Source organism: Lontra canadensis, unplaced genomic scaffold (assembly GCF_010015895.1).
Source record: "Lontra canadensis isolate GAN:19392208 unplaced genomic scaffold, GSC_riverotter_1.0 scaffold88, whole genome shotgun sequence".
Classification (NCBI taxonomy): domain Eukaryota; kingdom Metazoa; phylum Chordata; class Mammalia; order Carnivora; family Mustelidae; genus Lontra; species Lontra canadensis.
The window spans coordinates 5,060,183-5,077,949 of record NW_022631082.1 but is presented as its reverse complement, the minus strand read 5'-3'; the positions used below and the strand labels follow the sequence as shown (position 1 = coordinate 5,077,949).

The 17,767-nt window shown below is 52.0% G+C and overlaps 1 protein-coding gene across 2 annotated transcripts in view; it reads left to right on the top strand.

The window, feature by feature from the left end:
• COL5A3 (collagen type V alpha 3 chain) overlaps positions 1–17,767 on the top strand; it is a 37,276-nt gene that overhangs the window by 7,298 nt on the left and 12,211 nt on the right. For both annotated transcript variants that reach the window (XM_032883937.1, XM_032883936.1), the window contains exons 7-45: positions 195–308; positions 414–560; positions 1,604–1,651; positions 1,725–1,766; positions 2,084–2,146; positions 2,710–2,784; positions 2,881–2,964; positions 3,145–3,201; positions 3,292–3,345; positions 3,523–3,576; positions 4,144–4,197; positions 4,279–4,332; positions 4,501–4,554; positions 4,906–4,950; positions 5,058–5,111; positions 5,294–5,338; positions 5,499–5,552; positions 6,063–6,107; positions 7,052–7,105; positions 7,195–7,239; positions 7,370–7,423; positions 9,016–9,060; positions 9,169–9,222; positions 9,359–9,466; positions 9,945–9,998; positions 12,942–12,995; positions 13,883–13,927; positions 14,182–14,235; positions 14,358–14,402; positions 14,766–14,819; positions 14,917–14,970; positions 15,060–15,113; positions 15,246–15,353; positions 15,512–15,601; positions 15,874–15,927; positions 16,730–16,837; positions 16,943–17,050; positions 17,137–17,190; positions 17,647–17,700. In XM_032883937.1, the coding sequence (XP_032739828.1) occupies positions 195–308; positions 414–560; positions 1,604–1,651; positions 1,725–1,766; positions 2,084–2,146; positions 2,710–2,784; positions 2,881–2,964; positions 3,145–3,201; positions 3,292–3,345; positions 3,523–3,576; positions 4,144–4,197; positions 4,279–4,332; positions 4,501–4,554; positions 4,906–4,950; positions 5,058–5,111; positions 5,294–5,338; positions 5,499–5,552; positions 6,063–6,107; positions 7,052–7,105; positions 7,195–7,239; positions 7,370–7,423; positions 9,016–9,060; positions 9,169–9,222; positions 9,359–9,466; positions 9,945–9,998; positions 12,942–12,995; positions 13,883–13,927; positions 14,182–14,235; positions 14,358–14,402; positions 14,766–14,819; positions 14,917–14,970; positions 15,060–15,113; positions 15,246–15,353; positions 15,512–15,601; positions 15,874–15,927; positions 16,730–16,837; positions 16,943–17,050; positions 17,137–17,190; positions 17,647–17,700 (2,493 nt within the window). The remainder of the gene's footprint in view (positions 1–194; positions 309–413; positions 561–1,603; positions 1,652–1,724; positions 1,767–2,083; positions 2,147–2,709; positions 2,785–2,880; positions 2,965–3,144; positions 3,202–3,291; positions 3,346–3,522; positions 3,577–4,143; positions 4,198–4,278; positions 4,333–4,500; positions 4,555–4,905; positions 4,951–5,057; positions 5,112–5,293; positions 5,339–5,498; positions 5,553–6,062; positions 6,108–7,051; positions 7,106–7,194; positions 7,240–7,369; positions 7,424–9,015; positions 9,061–9,168; positions 9,223–9,358; positions 9,467–9,944; positions 9,999–12,941; positions 12,996–13,882; positions 13,928–14,181; positions 14,236–14,357; positions 14,403–14,765; positions 14,820–14,916; positions 14,971–15,059; positions 15,114–15,245; positions 15,354–15,511; positions 15,602–15,873; positions 15,928–16,729; positions 16,838–16,942; positions 17,051–17,136; positions 17,191–17,646; positions 17,701–17,767) is intronic.

Here is a 17,767-nt window from a genome sequence, read left to right as displayed (position 1 = left end):
CTGCTGGCTCTTCTGGTCTAGTCAGCACACATTTGCCTCCACTGGGCAGGCCCCTACCTTATACCCCTCTGGTGTTTTTTGGGAATTCTTTGTTCCCATCTCCAGACAAGGCACTCCTGGGGGGCAGAGCCTATCTCCTCTTTTTGTCTTTATTGGACTGAACCCCAGAACTGATACTCCTGTTCCTGTTGCAGACCTCCAGCTACAGCCCCAAAACAGAGACACCAGCTTCAACTCTGCCTCCGACTCCCACACCTTTGGTCATCACCACCTCTGTGACCATTGGCCACAATGCCACCATACTAGAGGTCAGTGGGAAGTGGACAGGGCTGGAAGGGAAAGTCCTCGGGCAGTGGTGGTGGTGGACAATGAGGAGGCCAGGGGCAAACTTTGGTCTGTTTCAATGTTCTCAGGGGGGCCTGGACCCTGACAATGGAACCGAACTAAGAACACTGGAGACTAAGTTAGCCAAAGAGGACAAAGAAGGAGATGGCCCCACCATGGGCCCTGACTTCCAGGCAGCAGAACTGCCATCACAGCCTCAGTTCCACATCTTTCCTGTGAGTCTGAGGATTTGGGCTGTGGGGGGATGGGAAGTGGCAGGGAGTCCTGCCTGGAGCTGCCTCCCACATTTTCTCTTCTGCTTTCTTGTTATTTTGCCTAGAATGCCTTCCCACCACCCCACTGTAGTCAACAAATATTAGCACGATGCTAATGTGACAGGAGCTGTGCTAACGGATGGCTCTGTGGGTAGGATGGTGCATTTGGCTTTTAGTCCAAGCAAGATGAGAAGCCACTTGAAACGGAGCATGATCTGATCTGGAGCTTTCAATTCCTTCTGGCTGCTGAACAGCATATGGACTGTAGGGGGAGCCAGAGGGGCAGCAGGCAAACCAGTGGTCTATGCAACAACAGCCTGGGGACCTGGATGAGGGTGGTGGCAGTGGGGATAGAGAGAAGTGGACAGACTTGGACCATGCTCCATTTTGGTCTTGCCACTGGAGATGGAGAAAGATGCAAGGATGACTTGGTAGATGCATGGTGGCACCTTCGAATAAAATGGAGAAGCCTAAAGGAAAAGCAGGGGGGGAAATCTTAAGAATCTCGTTTTGGGTGTGTTAAATTGGCAGCCCCTGCTTGGCATCCAAATGGAGATGTCAAGTGGGTGATTGCTTAGAGGATTCGGGAGTTCAAGGGACATGGTCTAGGCTGGAGATAAGACTTGGAACTCAACACCAGAGTGATGCTGCCTTTAGCCAAGGGATTGGGTAAGATTGCGTAAGAAAATAGTGCAGACAGGGGAGGAGCCAAGTTCTAGCCTTGATGTTGGACAGGGGAGGAGGGGAATAATCATAGCCAACTCACCCTGAGTGCTTGTTATGTCCTAACCACTGTTTTAATTTATTCTTCTTCCCATGGGATATATACAGTTATCATTCACCTCCTGACTCTACAGGTGAGGCCATAGGAGTTGAATAAGTTGCTGCCCATCATCCAGGTAGTGAGAGGCAGCTCCAGGATTAGGATGTTCCAAAGTCCACACTCTCCTCCTTGATGATGGCCAGGACTCACATCTTTTTGTCTCTTCATTCCCTTGCCCCAGAGTGCTGGAGAGAAAGGAGCAAAAGGAGAACCAGCAGTGATTGAACAGGTGAGGGGCCTGGGGCTAGGAGGAGGTGGAAGGGTCTGGGCTAGAGTGGGGATCACACTCATTTCTCCCTCAGGGACAGCAGTTTGAGGGACCTCCAGGAACCCCAGGACCCCGAGTGAGTCATGGCTGCATTCCTCCCCTTTCCTTTCTCTTCTAGTTGGGGTGTTTGAGCCCTTGGGGTGAAGGGCTGGGGTATAATGTTGCCATATCATTAAAAGATTATTACATGTTTGAAGCTCACAGGATGAGTCAAAATAGGGGTTGGGATGTAAAGTGGGGGATAGATGTGGGTCAGTATAGTTTTGAGGGGTCAGAGAATGGCTCAGTGATGGGTAAGGAGGTGTGCATGGGGTCAGGGTCGGTGGTGGGTTAGAAGTTGGCTTGGCTCAAGTTTTGCATTTCTTATGACTTTGGTTCCTCTGTCCTCAACAGGGGGTGGTTGGCCCCTCAGGGCCCCCTGGTCCCCCAGGATTCCCTGGAGACCGTGGTCTACCGGTAAGAAACTCCCTCTGGATTATATCCTTGTGGGAGGAGTGAGGTTTCAGGCTGTGAAGTGGAAATTGGGAACTCGTATGTCTGAATGTGGATCTGAGAGTCAGGGACTGAGAACATCGTGCTGAAGATGGCATTGACCTAACCCACTCATCTCTCTCCCCATCTGTGAATTGTCACCCATCTTCTTTCTCTGGGGGCCTTCCCCTGCTTTTCTGTTCCATCTGTCTCTATCCCTGAGTGTCTTTCATCTCTTTCTTCCCATGTCTCTGTCTTTCTCTGTTGCCTCCATCCCTCTGCCTCCCCATCTTTCTCTCCCCCCTCTGTCTTTGTCTTTCCCTGTCCCCTTTTCTTCATCTTTCTTACCTGTGTCTTCTGTCTCTCCATCTCTGCCACTTTTTATGACTCTCCCTCCTTCTCTCTGTCTTTCTCTTGCCTACTCTCTTTCTTGCTCTCCCTGCCTCCATCTTTCTCCATCTTGCTCCCCTCTCCCCCTCCAACTCTCTTATCTCTGTCTATGTCCATCTCTCTCCCTCTGTCCCCCTTTGTGTCTCTCCCTCTCTCAGGGTCCGGCTGGCCTCCCAGGAATCCCTGGCATTGATGGGATCCGGGGTCTACCAGGCACTGTGATCATGATGCCGGTAAGAGGGAGATAGGGTGGCACATCCTTGGGGGTTTAGTCCTGACCGGGGAGGGAACCTCTCCTTGGGCTTCCCTCACAACTAGCTGCCCCCTAGTTCCAGTTTGCAAGCAGCTCCCTCAAAGGACCACCAGTCTCCTTCCAGCAAGTCCAGGCTCAGGCAGTACTGCAACAAGCTCAGGTGAGTAGAGGAGAATCAGGGACCAACAGGGGCTAATGGGAGGACATTGAGAGAGTGACAGGTTGGGAATAATGAAGGCTAGTCAGGAGGCAGGGGGATATTTTTCTCCTGAAGATGCCTTTTGGAAGGGTGTTGGTATTTTTGGAAGACCTGATGTTCTGTTCCCCTCCATCTTTCCAGCTGTCTATGAAAGGTCCTCCTGGCCCAGTAGGGCTCACTGGGCGCCCAGGCCCTGTGGTGAGTAAGAAGTCTTTATGGAGGAGGGGGGATACCTCAGTGGAGGGGGAACCCTCCTTCTAACTCCATTACCTCATCTCTTCCTCCAAGGGTCTCCCTGGGTATCCTGGTCAGAAAGGAGAGATGGGAGAAATGGGGCCACAGGTGAGATTGGTGGGGATGGGGACAGGATTGGATGGGAAGGACCTTCTCCCAGAGAAGTGCTATTTAAGGACAATGACAAAGGGGCTGAGGATACCTTTGTAATTATTGCCCTTCCTAGAGAATGATTTAAAGTAAGTCCTTCCTCTCCTTTTTCTTCCTCCTTTTTTTCTCTCCTAGGGTCCCCGAGGCCTTCAGGGACCTCTTGGGCCCCCTGGCCGGGAGGGAAAGATGGTGAGTAACTTGTAGGTCTTTAGGTCATCTCTCATCCATCCCTCAACACCCAACATGAGCCTTGGCTCCTCACCCCCAGGGTCTGCTGGTGTCATTGGTGGGATAAGGGCACTGAGAACAGAGAATAGCAGCTCTACTGAGTGTGTCACAAAGGTATCTGGCCAGGTCACAGAGTCAAGGAGGACTTTCTAGATGGAATGATGCTTGAACTGAGATCTGAGGTATAACCAGGTAAATAGGAGAAAAAGGGTATTCTAAGTAGAGGGAACAGCACGTGCAGAGGAAAAGACTGGTGCACTGAGGGAGATGATGAACAAGATAATTCCAGACAGTTTTAAATGCAATGAGGAACACAGAGCTGGACACTTAATGGAGACTGAAGATTTTAATTTTTGTGATGGTGGTGACATGGACTAGAGCAAATGGCCTGGAGGTAAAGACTAATGGACAGGTTCAAGATGTATTTGGGAGGTTAAACTGGTACACAGAGAATCCCCCAGGATTCTGCAGGAGGAAAGTACTCAACAAACAGTAATAGGTATCTTGATGCTGTCACCTCCCTGATAGGGCCGCTCTGGAGCAGATGGTGCTCGGGGCCTCCCAGGGGACACAGGACCTAAGGTAGGTGATAAGGTCAGGACTGGGACATGGAGGGACTGTCAGATCAGTGATTCAGGGCTCAGGTGGTGTCTCTTTGTGCAGGGTGATCGGGGTTTTGATGGCTTGCCAGGGCTGCCTGGAGAGAAGGGCCAAAGGGTGAGTGTGTAAGGTCCCTCCACCATACCAGGCCTCCCAATATCCATCCATGGTACCCTCTCCACCCCCAGTATCAGAGGCTCCATCGCTGTGTGTGAGCTCTCATCCCGTCCTTTCCTGGACCAGCCCCACGTTTCCACTCTGAACTCCCTCTGTTTTCAACTCCAGGGTGACTTTGGCCATGTGGGGCAACCTGGCCCCCCAGGAGAGGATGGTGAGAAGGTAAGTTTGGAGGAGACAGAATGGTCTAGAAGCTAGAAGGCCAGAATGAAGGTCAGAGAGAAATAAAGTATTCAGAGGACAGGGTGAGAGGTGTGTGTCATTAGCCTCGGTGGGGCTCCAAAAGGTACATGGAGAGCTGGGGGCTAGTACCAGAGTTAGTAGGTGAGACTCAGGATTGCAGGTACAGGATTGGGGTCAGGGGCCTGGACTGAATCCCATGTGCTCAGTCTGTTGGTCACTGCCTCACGCTCTGACTCTGGGGTGCCTTGGAAGAGTCTCTCCAGACAAGGGAAGGTGGTTTTCTGAGTGTTTCTCTTCCCCCCTCACCAAGTGATGAATGCTTTCCTGCAGGGAGCAGAAGGACCTCCGGGGCCCACTGGCCAGGCTGGGGAGCCCGTGAGTATCAGGGACCTCTGGATCCTTTGCCTGGCACAGGGGGAGAAGTCACGATTCATGGGGCATCAGGGCAGTGATGCTGGAATAATGCTCCTACCTCCTTGCAGGGCCCCCGAGGACTGATCGGCCCTAGAGGCTCCCCTGGTCCCCTGGGACGGCCGGTGAGAATGTCACTTTCTGTCCACATCCCTGCTTGTCCTTTTCTCACCTCTGTCCCCTCTGCATGTCCATTTCTGTTACCTGGTTTCTCTGCCCGCTCATCTTTCCACCTGTGCCTCTCAGTGTCTCAGACTCAGGCTCCTGTGTGGTATCTGCCCGGGTCTCACACCCTCTCCTCCCCCAGGGTGTAGTTGGAATTGATGGTGCCCCAGGAGCCAAAGGAAATGTGGTACGTGTTCTGCCTTCTGACCCTTAACGCTTTCTGATGCCCTGACTCCATGATCATCCATCCATATCCCTGTCCACTCTCATGACCCCTATTTCAACTTCACTGACACTTCAACACCATGATCCCTTCCAGCTTCACAGCACCTCCCCTTTCTCCGCAGGGTCCTCCAGGAGAACCAGGCCCTCCAGGACAGCAGGGAAATCCCGGGTCCCAGGTTTGAGCTATCATTTTCAATAATTGGGGGTGGTAGTAGTCAGCTAAGGTCATAGACCACTCTCAGCCTTCCCACTTCCCAGCTCACTACCCATTTTTGCCTTCCTTTACCCTTTTTTTTTTTTTTAAAGAGAGAGAGCAAGCGGTGGAGGGACACAGAGAGAGAAAATCTTAAGTAGGCTCCATGCTTAGCATGGGACTCAATCCCACAATGACCCAAGCTGAAATCAAGAGTTAGACACAACAAACTGAGCCACCCAGGTGCCCCACCTTTATTTCTTTTTTTTTTTTTTTAAGATTTTATTTATTTATTTGACAGTTGGAGAGAGAACACAAATAGGCAGAGCGGCAGGCAGAGGGAGAGGGAGAAGCAGGGTTCCCGCCAAGCAGGGAGCCTGATGTGGGGCTCGATCCCAGGACCCTGGGATCATGACCTGAGCCGAAGGCAGAGGGTTAACCCACTGAGCCACCCGGGTGCCCTCACCTTTACCTTCTTTTTTTATGTCCCTAGGGACTCCCTGGCCCTCAGGGACCTATTGGCACTCCTGGGGAGAAGGTGAGTGACAGCCCAACCCACCACCACCCTTTCCTGTCTTCTTCCTTCAACTCTGTCTGCAGGAAAAGCTCCCCCACTAGGACCTTTTTATTAGCCCTGGGTAATGATAAATTGTAACATTCCTTAAACAAGCCCAGAGTTTAAAAAATATTGTTGGGGGAAAGGGTTGGTTGGGAGAAACAGAAATCCACCAAAGCTAGATCACATAAGGAGATATTCTCAGAATTTAGGGGAACCCACAGATGCCAGTCATCACAAATATTAGTAAGACCCATGGGACAGGAGAGCCCTTTCTCTGGGGGCCTGTGGTGTCATCTTATTCCTGTGCACATCCATTCCATCTCCCCCAGCAGACAGGCTTCTTTCTCCACATATCTTAGTCTGTCCTCACTCCCAGGTTCTATTTCTACACAATTTTGTGCTGCTTTAATCACAATTTCAGCCCCTAGCTCCTTTTGACCTTACAGTTTCTTTACCCAAATCCATCTGATTGTAGTTTCTATGAAGTGAGGTGTCGCTTACCTCAAAATTTCAGAAGAAAATCTAATTGGCTTAGCTGGGCCAAGGGGCCCACTTCTGGACCTATTCACTATTTGTAGAACATAGGGGGTCACCCCATGCCTTCCTGGGCTCTGAAGACAGAGGCACTTCTAAAGAAAAGGATGTGGCTAAGGAGTCCACCCACACACTGTTTGTTTGTTTTTTTTTCCCCCTCTACACTGTTTTTACCTCCCTTGTCTAAACTCTCCCAGAGATGGAGGATTTCTGAGGCTCAGAGAGGGAAGGGGACTTACCCAGGGTTACACAGCTAGTCTGGGCAGAGCTAGGAAGAAATTTCCTAGTCTGTGGGATATGCTTGTTCTGTTATCTTGAGTAGCTGCAGGTCTGAGTAAGGCTGTTCCTGGTGAGATGCCAGACTCCCCCTACTGTTCATTTTCTTTCAGGGTCCCCCTGGGAACCCAGGAATTCCAGGCATTCCAGGATCTGATGGCCCTCCGGTGAGAACTGGGTGAAGGCAAAAGGAGGGAGAAGGAAGAGGCTTGGGAATTTGAATGGCAAATCTGTCTCTGATGAATTCTTTCCCCAGGGTCACCCAGGCCATGAGGGCCCCATGGGAGAGAAAGGGGCCCAGGTAAGTGGCCTGTAGAGAGACTGGGTTGGGGATGAGCTTGATAGGCAAGACTCATGAGGAGAGAGATGAGGGCACCAGGACCATGGAGCGGGGGAAGAACAGGATGGCTCTGATCTTATCTCCATCTCAGGGTCCACAAGGGTCTGCAGGACCCCCGGGCTATCCTGGACCTCGGGGTGTGAAGGTACGTGATACTTGGTGCCTGCAAGTAGGGATGAGTCATTGGCATTGGGTCTGGGGAACCAGTTTCATGGGAAACATGTGCATGTGTGGTGAGAGGTATCAGTCAGCCAGGAGAGGTGTGGTAGGAGTCGGGTTTCAATCTGAGTGACAATAGGTAGAATTATGTGCGTTACTTGGAGCTGAACAGCCGGGGAAGTATTGCAATGTAGTTGTTGCCTTGTAGTTGAGAATAGTTAGGCCTGTCTGAGGCTGGACCATTTCACTGTAAACACAGTCCGGGTCAGCACACCGTAGTGAAGCAGACAGTTGGGCTTTAACGCAAGCCCAGGTCCATGCAATCCTCAAGCACAGAAATAGCTCTACTATTGACCAAGGGTGGGGACATTGGAATCACATCTAATATAAATTTAGTTACATTGTAGCAAGATTGGTACCTGTGGTCTAAGAACAGAGTTTGGTGGTAGCCAAGAGGCAACTCATCACATTGTGGCTTTGTAGGCAAGCTCAGTTATACTATAACCAAGGAAGTGGCTATATTATAGTCAGCCACGGAGTCCTGCGGGTTGCCAAACTAAGAGTTACATTGTAACCAGGCATAATTATATATAGTTAAAGACTATGTTGTAACTGAGTCTAGCTACATCATAGCCAGGGTCAGAGAGTCATGGTGGCCTAAGCTTGGCTGGATACATTGTGGTCAAGTGAATCCCCTTGTGACTGGAGATAGTCATGCTATTGTCAAAACAGTTATATTGTATTTAAGTACAACTTCATTATTGACATTGAACTCAGTTACATTGTGTCTCTCTGTGGCTGGAAACAGTCGTGCTATTGTCAAAACACAGTTATGTTGTATCCAAGTGCAATTTCATGATAGTCTCTGAGCTCAATTACATTGTATCTCTCTGTGGCTAGAGACAATCACGCTATTGTCAAAACACAGTTATGTTGTATCCAAGTGCAATTTCATGATAGTCTCTGAGCTCAGTTACATTGTATCTCTCTGTGGCTAGAGACAATCATGTTATTGTCAAAACACAATTATGTTGTATCCAAGTGCAATTTCATGATAGTGTCTGAGCTCAGTCACATTGTAACCAAGTGCAATTTTCATTGCAACCCAAGCCCAGGGTTTGGGCACCTGGGCTTGAACAGAGCAGCCTTGCTGTAGCTAAGCACAGACTCGCCTTGTTGCCAGGCACAGAGTCGCATTGTAGCCAGCACAATGGGGAACATTCCTTTGCCTTTAGAATGAGACTGGGGCCTGGAATGTTCATCCTCTTTCTCCTGGCAGAAGGAACTGTGGACACAGTGTCCCCGGGAGATTGGAATCAATTACTTGGAAATTTGGCCTTCCCTGCACACCCCCACACAGATGACCCTGGGAGGCTGCCAGTGGGAAGAGGGGTGGAGAGCCAGTCTCTTGCATACCACACTAGCAGGCTCTGGAGAAAGGTCATTTCCTCTAAGGCTGCCCCCTTCTGCTCTTGTCCAGTATCCTTGGGACTGACCTGACTTGTTTTGGGGCAGGGGACTGAGTTGGAGAGCCCTTCTTAAGCAGGGGAGGGACTTGAGATCTTTTTTATTTTTCAGGGTACCTCTGGCAACCGGGGCCTCCAGGGGGAGAAAGGAGAGAAGGTGAGAAGGGAGAGGATTCCTGGTTGGGGGGAACCCTAATAATGGAGCTCTTGTTGTATCCCTTCCCTGAAGCCCTGACCTCTGACCTCTGCACTTCCTCCCACCCAGGGAGAAGATGGCTACCCGGGCTTCAAGGGCGATGGGGGGCTTAAAGGAGATCGGGTAAGATGCCTTCCAGATGAGGGATCTAGTGATTCTGGGGCGCTTGGGGAAGACAGGTGGGAGGATGCTGGGGCTAAGATAGGGGGCTGGAGGGACCAGGAGTAACACAGGGTCTAATACCTCTTTTCTATTCCAGGGGCTCCCTGGACCCCCTGGACCCCGGGGAGAGGATGGTCCGGAAGGGCTAAAGGGGCAGGAGGGGCTGCCTGGCGAGGAGGGTCCCCCAGGCTCAGCTGGGGAGAAGGTGAATGGACCTTGGTCACCCTCTCCAGTCTACTCCACAGCTTCCCATCCTGCAGCCAAGATACTCCCTGGCTTTCTGCCTTCTACCCTTGGCTCTTTTATCTCCAACCTCAGGAGGCTGCTACCACACTTACCATCTCTAATTTCTTAACTCAGCGTTACAGAGCAATTTCATGCACAGTATCTGATTTTATCCCCATAACCACCACAGGCAACAGGCATTTTTATCCCCATTTAACAGACAAGGAAACTAAGATTTGGAATAGAATAGAATAGAATAGAATAGAATAGAATAGAATAGAATAGAATAGAATGTGTTGCCCAGAGACGTGCTCCTAGCAGGCAGGAGCCAAGATTTGAACTCATGTTTCCCTGAATCTCACCCTACTGCCCCTGTCACCATGCTCTACCTATTCTGTCCTTTCTTTTCTGACCTTGAGGTTGCAATTTCTGACCTTTGTCCCATAACTTCTCTGCAGGGCAAGCTTGGGGTGCCAGGTCTCCCAGGTTATCCAGGACGTCCAGGCCCTAAGGTAAGAAGCTAAGGGGTTGGGAGTGGGCAAGGGCAACATTCAGATATTCAGGGCCAGATTGTGGTCTAGGCGAGTGAGCTAACCACCCCTTGGGTCACTAAGAGACAGCAAAAGATGTGAGCTTTGGTATCAGACTTGGATTCAAATACCCACTCCTTACCTGCCTAGTGACCTTGGGCAAGTCTCTTGAGCATACTTACTTCTTTGTAAAATGGAGATCCCAGTAGTCTTTATCTCATCAGTTTGATTATGATGACATTGATAATTTTGATAATAAAACTATAGGATCCTTCTTATCTGGTGTGATTGAGGCTGGTTCAAACCAAGCCAGTAAGGAGGAGAATCACAAAAAAATACATATCTTACAATACTGAATTATAACTTACAATAAAATGCACTTATATAAAAAGATACATTTGTCTGCCAATTTTTTAATGGATGAGGCTGCTGATTAGACAGGTCTTTCTGCCTAAGCCACACCCACATTACATCACTGAAGATTTATAGTTTGGGTTTATATAAAGTGGAACAGAAACTTGGACACTTGGGAAGAAATCCGAGTGCCAAATCCTTCCAGAGTTCCACACTTTTGTCATCTCCATCTGGCAGTCATCTTGTGCATGCCTCATTTGACGTGACTTTTTTTAGTGACTTCCCTTTTTATTGCGTCTTTTCCATTTAACTTAGATTTGGTAGACATCTTTCTTTTCCTTTCTGCATCCCATCAGTTGTTGTAAACTTTCCTTAAGTCACATGACTCCAGTAGCAAGGGCAACTGACATAAACAGACTGGGGAGTAAACTCAAGGCACCATACCCAAGAATAGAACTCAACCGATTGGAGCAGGAGTTCATGGGAGTTAGAGCAAAGCCTCTTCGCCAAGACCAGTCCATGCGTTTTGGACAGCGAGCAACACACGACAGAAGGCATGATGTGTTGTTTAAGTTGAGGTTGTTGTCTTAGCTGTTATAACAAAAATACTTTAGACAGTGTGGCCTAGACAACAGAAATTTATTTCTCACTGTTTTGGATGTTGGGAGTCTGAGATCAGAGTGCTAGTGTGGTTGGATTCTGGTGAGGACTCTCTGGTTTGCAGACAGCTGTCTTCTCTCTGTGTCCTCGAATGGTGGGGTGAGGGCGGGAGAGGGGGACAGAGGGAGAAAGAGAGACAGGGAAAGAGAGATGGGGACAGGGAAGGAGGGAAAGAGAGAGAGAGAGATCTAGTCTCCTTTTCTTCTCTTTCTTTCTTTCTTTCTTTCTTTCTTTCTTTCTTTCTTTCTTTCTTTCTTTCAAGATTTTATTTATTTGACAGACAGAGACCACAAGTAGGCAGAGAAGCAAGTTGGGGGTGAGAGAAGCAGGCTCCCTGCTGAGCAGAGAGCCCAATGTGGGGCTCAATCCCAGAACCCCAGGATCATGACCTGAGCCAAAGGCAGAGGCTTTAACCCACTGAGCCACCCAGGCCCCCTGAGTCTCCTTTTCTTATAAAGACACAGATCTGGGGTGCCTGGGTGGCTCAGTTGGTTGAGTGTCCTCCTTTAGCTCAGGCTGTGATCCCGGAGTCCAGGGATCGAGGCCCATGTCGGGCTCCCTGCTTAGCAGGGAGTCTGGCTCTCTGTCTCCCTCTGCTCCTCCCCCCTGTTCATGCTCTCTGTCTTCCAATCACTCTCTCTCAAGTAAATAAGTAAAAAAAAATTTTTTAAAGACACTGATCCACTCCATGAGGGTTCCACTGTCACCACCTACTTACCTCCCAAAGGTCCCACCTCCAAATGCCATTCTTCAGCATAGGGCTTCGACATATGAATTTGAGGGGACACAAATATTTGGTCCATTGCAGTCAGTAATAATCAGCCTGAAGAATGACAACTAATGTGTCATAAACACTTACTGTATGCCACACGCCATGTAAAATACTTTCTATACGTTATCCTAGTTAAGCCTCACCAAAACCTTGTGAGGGAGGTATTATTGGTATCCTCAGTCTACAGGTAAAGAAACTGATGCTCAGAGAGGGTAAGCCATTTGTCCAGGGCCACACAGCTAGTCTAGTGATAGGTCTGGGATTCAAAACATGGTGAGGGGTGGGAGGAGATAGCAGAGCCTGTGATGTCCTCCTCTGGGTGGAAGGAGGATGCCTCCAAGATGGGCAGGACAGCGTGGGCTGCGGCCAGTTAGTTAACAAACATCAAGTAAGCTCCGACTATGTACCAGGTTGAGGGGAATAAGACCAGAGCAGCGTATCCTAGCAGAAAAAACAGACAATGAGTAAGTAGGCAAGTGAATGAGGTTTTTTTTTTTTTTTCAAGATTTTATTTATTTATTTGACACAGAGAGAGAGATCACAAGTAGGCAGAGCAGCAGCAGGCAGAGAGAGAGGGGGAAGCAAGCTCCCTGCTGAGCAGAGAACCTTATGCGGGGCTCGATCTCAGGACCCTGAGATCATGACCTGAGCTGAAGGCAGAGGCTTAACCCACTGAGCCACCCAGGCGCCCTGAACAAGGTTGTTTCAATATAAATATTTTGGGAAAACAAAATAGGACAATGTGATAGACGGCAAGTGACTTGGAGGGTGTGGTGGTCAGGGCGGTGGCAGAAGCCTTCTCTAAGGAGTTGACATCTAAATGAGACCCAAGGGATGAAGAATAGCTCTGTCTGTGGGGACCTGAGAGAAGAGCAGTTTAGGCAAAGGAAAGAGCCAGTGCAAAGGCCCAGAGGCAGGAGTGAACCAGTGTGCCTGAGTAGCATGGAGGGGCCTGTGTGGCAGGAGTGGAATGAGCAAGGGCTGAGGATAGGGAAAGAGGAAGCCTTGGAGGAGGATGGGGCTGGAAGGACCAAAGAAGCTTCTGGAAAGGATGGAGCGGCTGAAGGGTGAAGGGTCAACTTTACTCACCACCCACTTTTTTTACCCACAACTTTTTCTCTCTGATTCTCTCAACTCAGGGATCTACTGGCTTTCCTGGGCCTCTGGGACCATTAGGAGAAAAAGGGAAGCGGGTGAGTCGTGATCCAGGGGTCAGGGGAGAGGGTAGGACTTGGTGAGGGGAATGACATGTGTGGCTCTGCAGGACAGTGGGGAGGCCCCTGGGTGGCTGCATGTAAGCCTAGAAACACTTATGTGCACACATACCCCCATACACGGCGCAGGGCCCACGTAGGTGACCCCACCTGGCATCCCTGCCCACGTGCTTGCGTGTGCCAGTGGGCACACGCCTCACAGTGTGGATCAGATGGGGTCTGGGGGCTGCAGCCTGTGGGCCTGTGGTCAGCAAGGACATGGGCCTACACGCACGTGTGTGACCGCAGACATAAATGTGTGTGTGCGAGGGTGGGGACATGCTCACAGGTGCCCATGTGTCTGTGGACATGGCGTGCAGCCGCGTGCATGGTGGGTGTGTGGCCACTGTGTCTGTGGACGCGGTGTCTACACACAAGAATCTGTGTGTATGGCTGTGCTTATAAGGACCATGTCCTCCTGTGAATCTGTGTGTGCGTGTGTTTACGTTGAGTGTGCACATGTGCAAGGAACAGATTGCATGGGGAGCTCCAGGTGTCGATCCGAGGCTGTGGGTCACCCAGCGTGTGCTGCTGTGGCATGACGTCTGGGATAAGTGGGTGTCCTTCTGGGTGGACACACCTGTGTTTGGACCCTGTAGATGCATTCACAGGTGTAACTGGGTGTCTGTGATCTTCACACGGTGTGTGTGTCAGTGTGTGTGTGTGTGTGAGAGAGAGAGAGAGAGAGAGAGAGAGAGAGAGAGAAAGGCTTGTGAATAAACGTGCAGCAGACCTCTTTCTGGGTCTGTGCCTGGATGCATTTGTGTGTGTCAGGTCTTTGCAACGTAGCTTTCTTCTGCTTCCCCCTCACCTGATTTATTTTCCAGGGGAAGGCGGGGCAGCCAGGCCTGGAAGGAGAGCGGGGACCACCAGTAAGAAGATGGCTCCCCCATTCTGCCTGGCCTGGGGGAGGGGGCGGGGCTGGAGGGAGGTGCTGCAGGAGGAGAGGTGAGGGTGGGGGTGGGGGGGGAGGTTATGCAGGTAGGCAGGGGAGAGGGTTAGGGTTAAGTTGGTGTCCCTGGGAGGGCAAGAAGGGATCACAGAGGGAGGGGGCCCAGAGGACTGGGGCTCATCTCCTAGCTTCTCCCCCCCTCTCGCTTCTAATCTTTGCTTCTTTTCTACTCAGGGCTCCCGCGGAGAGAGGGGGCAGCCAGGTGCCACCGGGCAACCAGGTCCCAAGGTATGGGCTGGCGGGTGATCAGGCCCCCACGTGGGCCCCCTCACCCAGGCTCCCCAATGTCCTCCGGAAGCCCTCCCAGTTGGGTTTGTCCTGCAGCCTGAATCTTATGCACTGTGTCCTAGGGCGATGTGGGCCAGGATGGGGCCGCTGGGTTCCCTGGAGAAAAGGTGAGTGTGGGTGTTTCTGGATGGGAGACAAACTCAGGAGGGAGGGAGGCACTATGACACGGTGGAAGGAACAGCCTCTAAAGTTGGGAGCTGTGAGTTTAAGTTCCAGCTCTGCCACTTGCCTGCTGTGTGACTTTGGGGAAGTCACTCAGCCTCTCTGGGCCTTGTTTTCTCCCTCTATGAAATGGGAATAAACACAGTCCCCACTGCAAAGGGCTGTGGTGACACGGGAAATGACTGAGTGTGTGTCACGTGTCTGGCTCCATGCCCAGTGTGCACAAAGTGTTCAGTATGCTTGTCCTAATGTGGGGCTCAGACGGCCAGGCAGGAGGGATGAGGCCGTGGTTTCTGGTTCCATTTCAGGGCCTCCCAGGTCTGCAAGGCCCTCCTGGATTTCCTGGGCCAAAGGGTCCCCCTGTAAGTGAGTGCACCGTGATTGGGGGTGGCCTGGAGGGAAGCCAGGGGTGGGAAGACTGCTTAGTCATGGCTTGTCTCTGTCCCACCTTGTTCTCAGGGCCCCCAGGGGAAAGATGGGCGTCCTGGGCACCCTGGTCAGAGAGGAGAATTGGTGAGTAGCCTCTGGACTTCTGACCCCTGACCCGTTAGGCTCTCTAGTTCTTCCTCCCATGGGACACCCCTTTTAATTTTTCTCCCCAGGGCTTCCAAGGTCAGACAGGCCCACCTGGACCGGCTGGTGTCGTGGGTCCTCAGGTCAGAATGGACCCCACAGGTCTTCCCAGTTCTGCACCAGTTGGGAGTTATTTGGGGGAAAGCACATCTCCGACAGCCCCCTCCCGCTGGGCCACCTCTGTTCAAGATAAGCTTATCTTCCTTCCTCTTCAGGGGAAGACAGGAGAAGCAGGACCTCTGGGGGAGAGGGGCCCCCCAGGCCCTCCTGGACCTCCTGGTGAACAAGGTCTTCCAGGCCTGGAAGGCAGAGAGGGTGTCAAGGTGAGACGCTACCCTCTGGAAAATCTCAAGTTGAGTGGCCCCAAAGGTTCCCCAATGGCCCCATGCCACCCCAAGGCTCAGAATCACCCCCAGATTCACAGACTAGGAGGAAACACCCCTTCTCTGGAGCCTGACCTTCCTCCTCTGCCCTTCTGCAGGGGGACCTGGGGCCACCCGGACCCCTTGGGAAGGAAGGACCACCTGGTCCCAGGGGCTTTCCCGGCCCCCAAGGAGCCCCTGGGGATCCAGTGAGTATACTTTGCCACCCCCCCCCCACAAATGTACCTGGCTGGACTCTGAAGCAGAAAAGGAGAAGGGTGCTCTGGGGAGGGACATGGTGGTGGCATCTTGGGTGGGGACAACCATGAAAGTAAAGGAATGACAGCAGGCGGGACCTGGAGGAGATAGACCCCTGACCTTCAGCACTCAGGAAGAAGAGGGGAGCTGTGAGCCCCCAGAAGGAAGATAGGACCTGGGCACACCCGTGGGCATCTCTTGACTGAATCATCTCCTCCCTCAGGGACCTATTGGTTTAAAGGGTGACAAAGGCCCCCCGGGCCCTGTTGGAGCCAATGTAAGTATAAGCCCATTTGCTGGGTGGGGGACAGGGTGGCGGTGCCTTGGGGCATCTGGGGAGCTAGACATTGCCATGATTAAGTCCCCTATCCTGGGTGTCAATCAGGCCTGGCTCACACCCATGACCTCAGTTTTCTCACCTGTGACATGGCCCCATTCGTGAGATGATCCATCCCACACTTACTTACCTGCATGCCAGACATCAACAGATTAAAGACCTCCTTTCTCCTGGAGCTTATTTCTAGTTGGGGAGATAAGGAATCAGTGGCATGAATAGCACAGAGAAGGGGGGGTAGGGAGAGAGCCGCTGAAATGAGCTGCTCAAGGAAGGCCTCCTGAGAAGGTGATATTGGAGCTGAGACCTGAGGGAGGTGAGGGAGGAGCCATGTGGGTATATAGGGGAAGAGCATTCCAGGCAGTGGGACTAGCATGTGCAAAGGCCCTGGGGCTGGAGTGTGCGCAGCATGCCGGAGGAAACGGTGGGACCTGTGTGGCTGGAAGGAAGGGAGCGAGGAGGTCAATAGGAGGCAGAGAGGGCAAGAGGTAATGGGGCAGGTTGTGCAAGGCCTGGGGGCTACCAGGAGGATTTCCCATTTTGTGAGCGAGCTGGAAGCTGTGGAGGGTGGTGAGCAGGGGGATGTGTGTGCCCTGACTCAGGTGTCCCTCTGGCTGCTGTGGGGAAGGGCACAGAGTGGCCAAGACAGCAGTAACGACCTGACTCAATGCCCGGCAGCTTGAAAGGCCTCTATCAGTGAGAACTACTTTCGCTATTTTTCCTGACCCTTGACTCTTGTTTTCAGGGCTCCCCAGGGGAGCGGGGTCCACTGGGCCCGGCAGGAGGCATTGGGCTTCCTGGCCAAAGCGGAGGCCAAGGCCCTGTTGGCCCTGCAGGCGAGAAGGGGTCCCCGGTGAGTGCCTGCCCACTACATTCCTCAAGCATCCTCAGGACTCCACATACCAGGACCTTCCCTCTGCCCTGACCCCTGACGTACCCCCATCCACTTCCCCATCAGGGCGAGCGTGGCCCCCCTGGCCCCACAGGCAAAGATGGGATCCCAGGCCCCCTGGGGCTTCCCGGACCCCCTGGAGCTGTTGGTCCTTCTGGCGAGGATGGGGACAAGGTAAGCGTTCACAGAGAGGGCAAGACTCAGGGGCTTAGGGTACGGAGAGTCCAAGTTGGTCCTCCCTCATGCTCTTTCCCCTGCAGGGGGAAGTGGGTGCCCCTGGTAACAAAGGGAGCAAAGGCGACAAAGGGGATGCGGTGAGTGTGGGGCCCCAGGGAAGGAGGTGGTCCTGGGGGAAGGCAGAGAGATGGGGAGGATGGGGTGGGTAGCTGGGATCCTGAGAGAATGGGGAGGGAGCTGAGGTGGTTACCTCCTCCTCTCCCTTTCCTTGGTGGCATCATTCTCTCTGTCTGTGACTTTGGGAGGCTCTGAGGCATCACATTCCAGCTTCCCCCAGGACTTCAGCCACAGTGCCTACTGTCTGTCTGTGAGCCAGCTCAGTCCCTGGAAGGACTTCTGGGGAAAAGTCCTGATGAGCCAAGCTCAGGATGATGTCTGTGTCTGATCCCATCAGTTGATGGCTAGGAAGACAGGGCTGTGGGGGAAGCAGCTGTTGCTTCCTGGTGGGTGGAGTGGGAGGGAGTGATTGTCATCTTGAGGGTTCTCCTAATCCTGAACTTGAGATTCTTTTTTGGCTGTGTCCCCTCCTCCAGGGCCCACCTGGACCAACAGGAGTACGGGGTCCGGTGGGACACCCAGGCTCCCCGGTGAGTGCTCCTGGCTTTGTGACCATCTCCTGGATCCCAGGTGGGAATGGACAGTGTCCTCCACCAT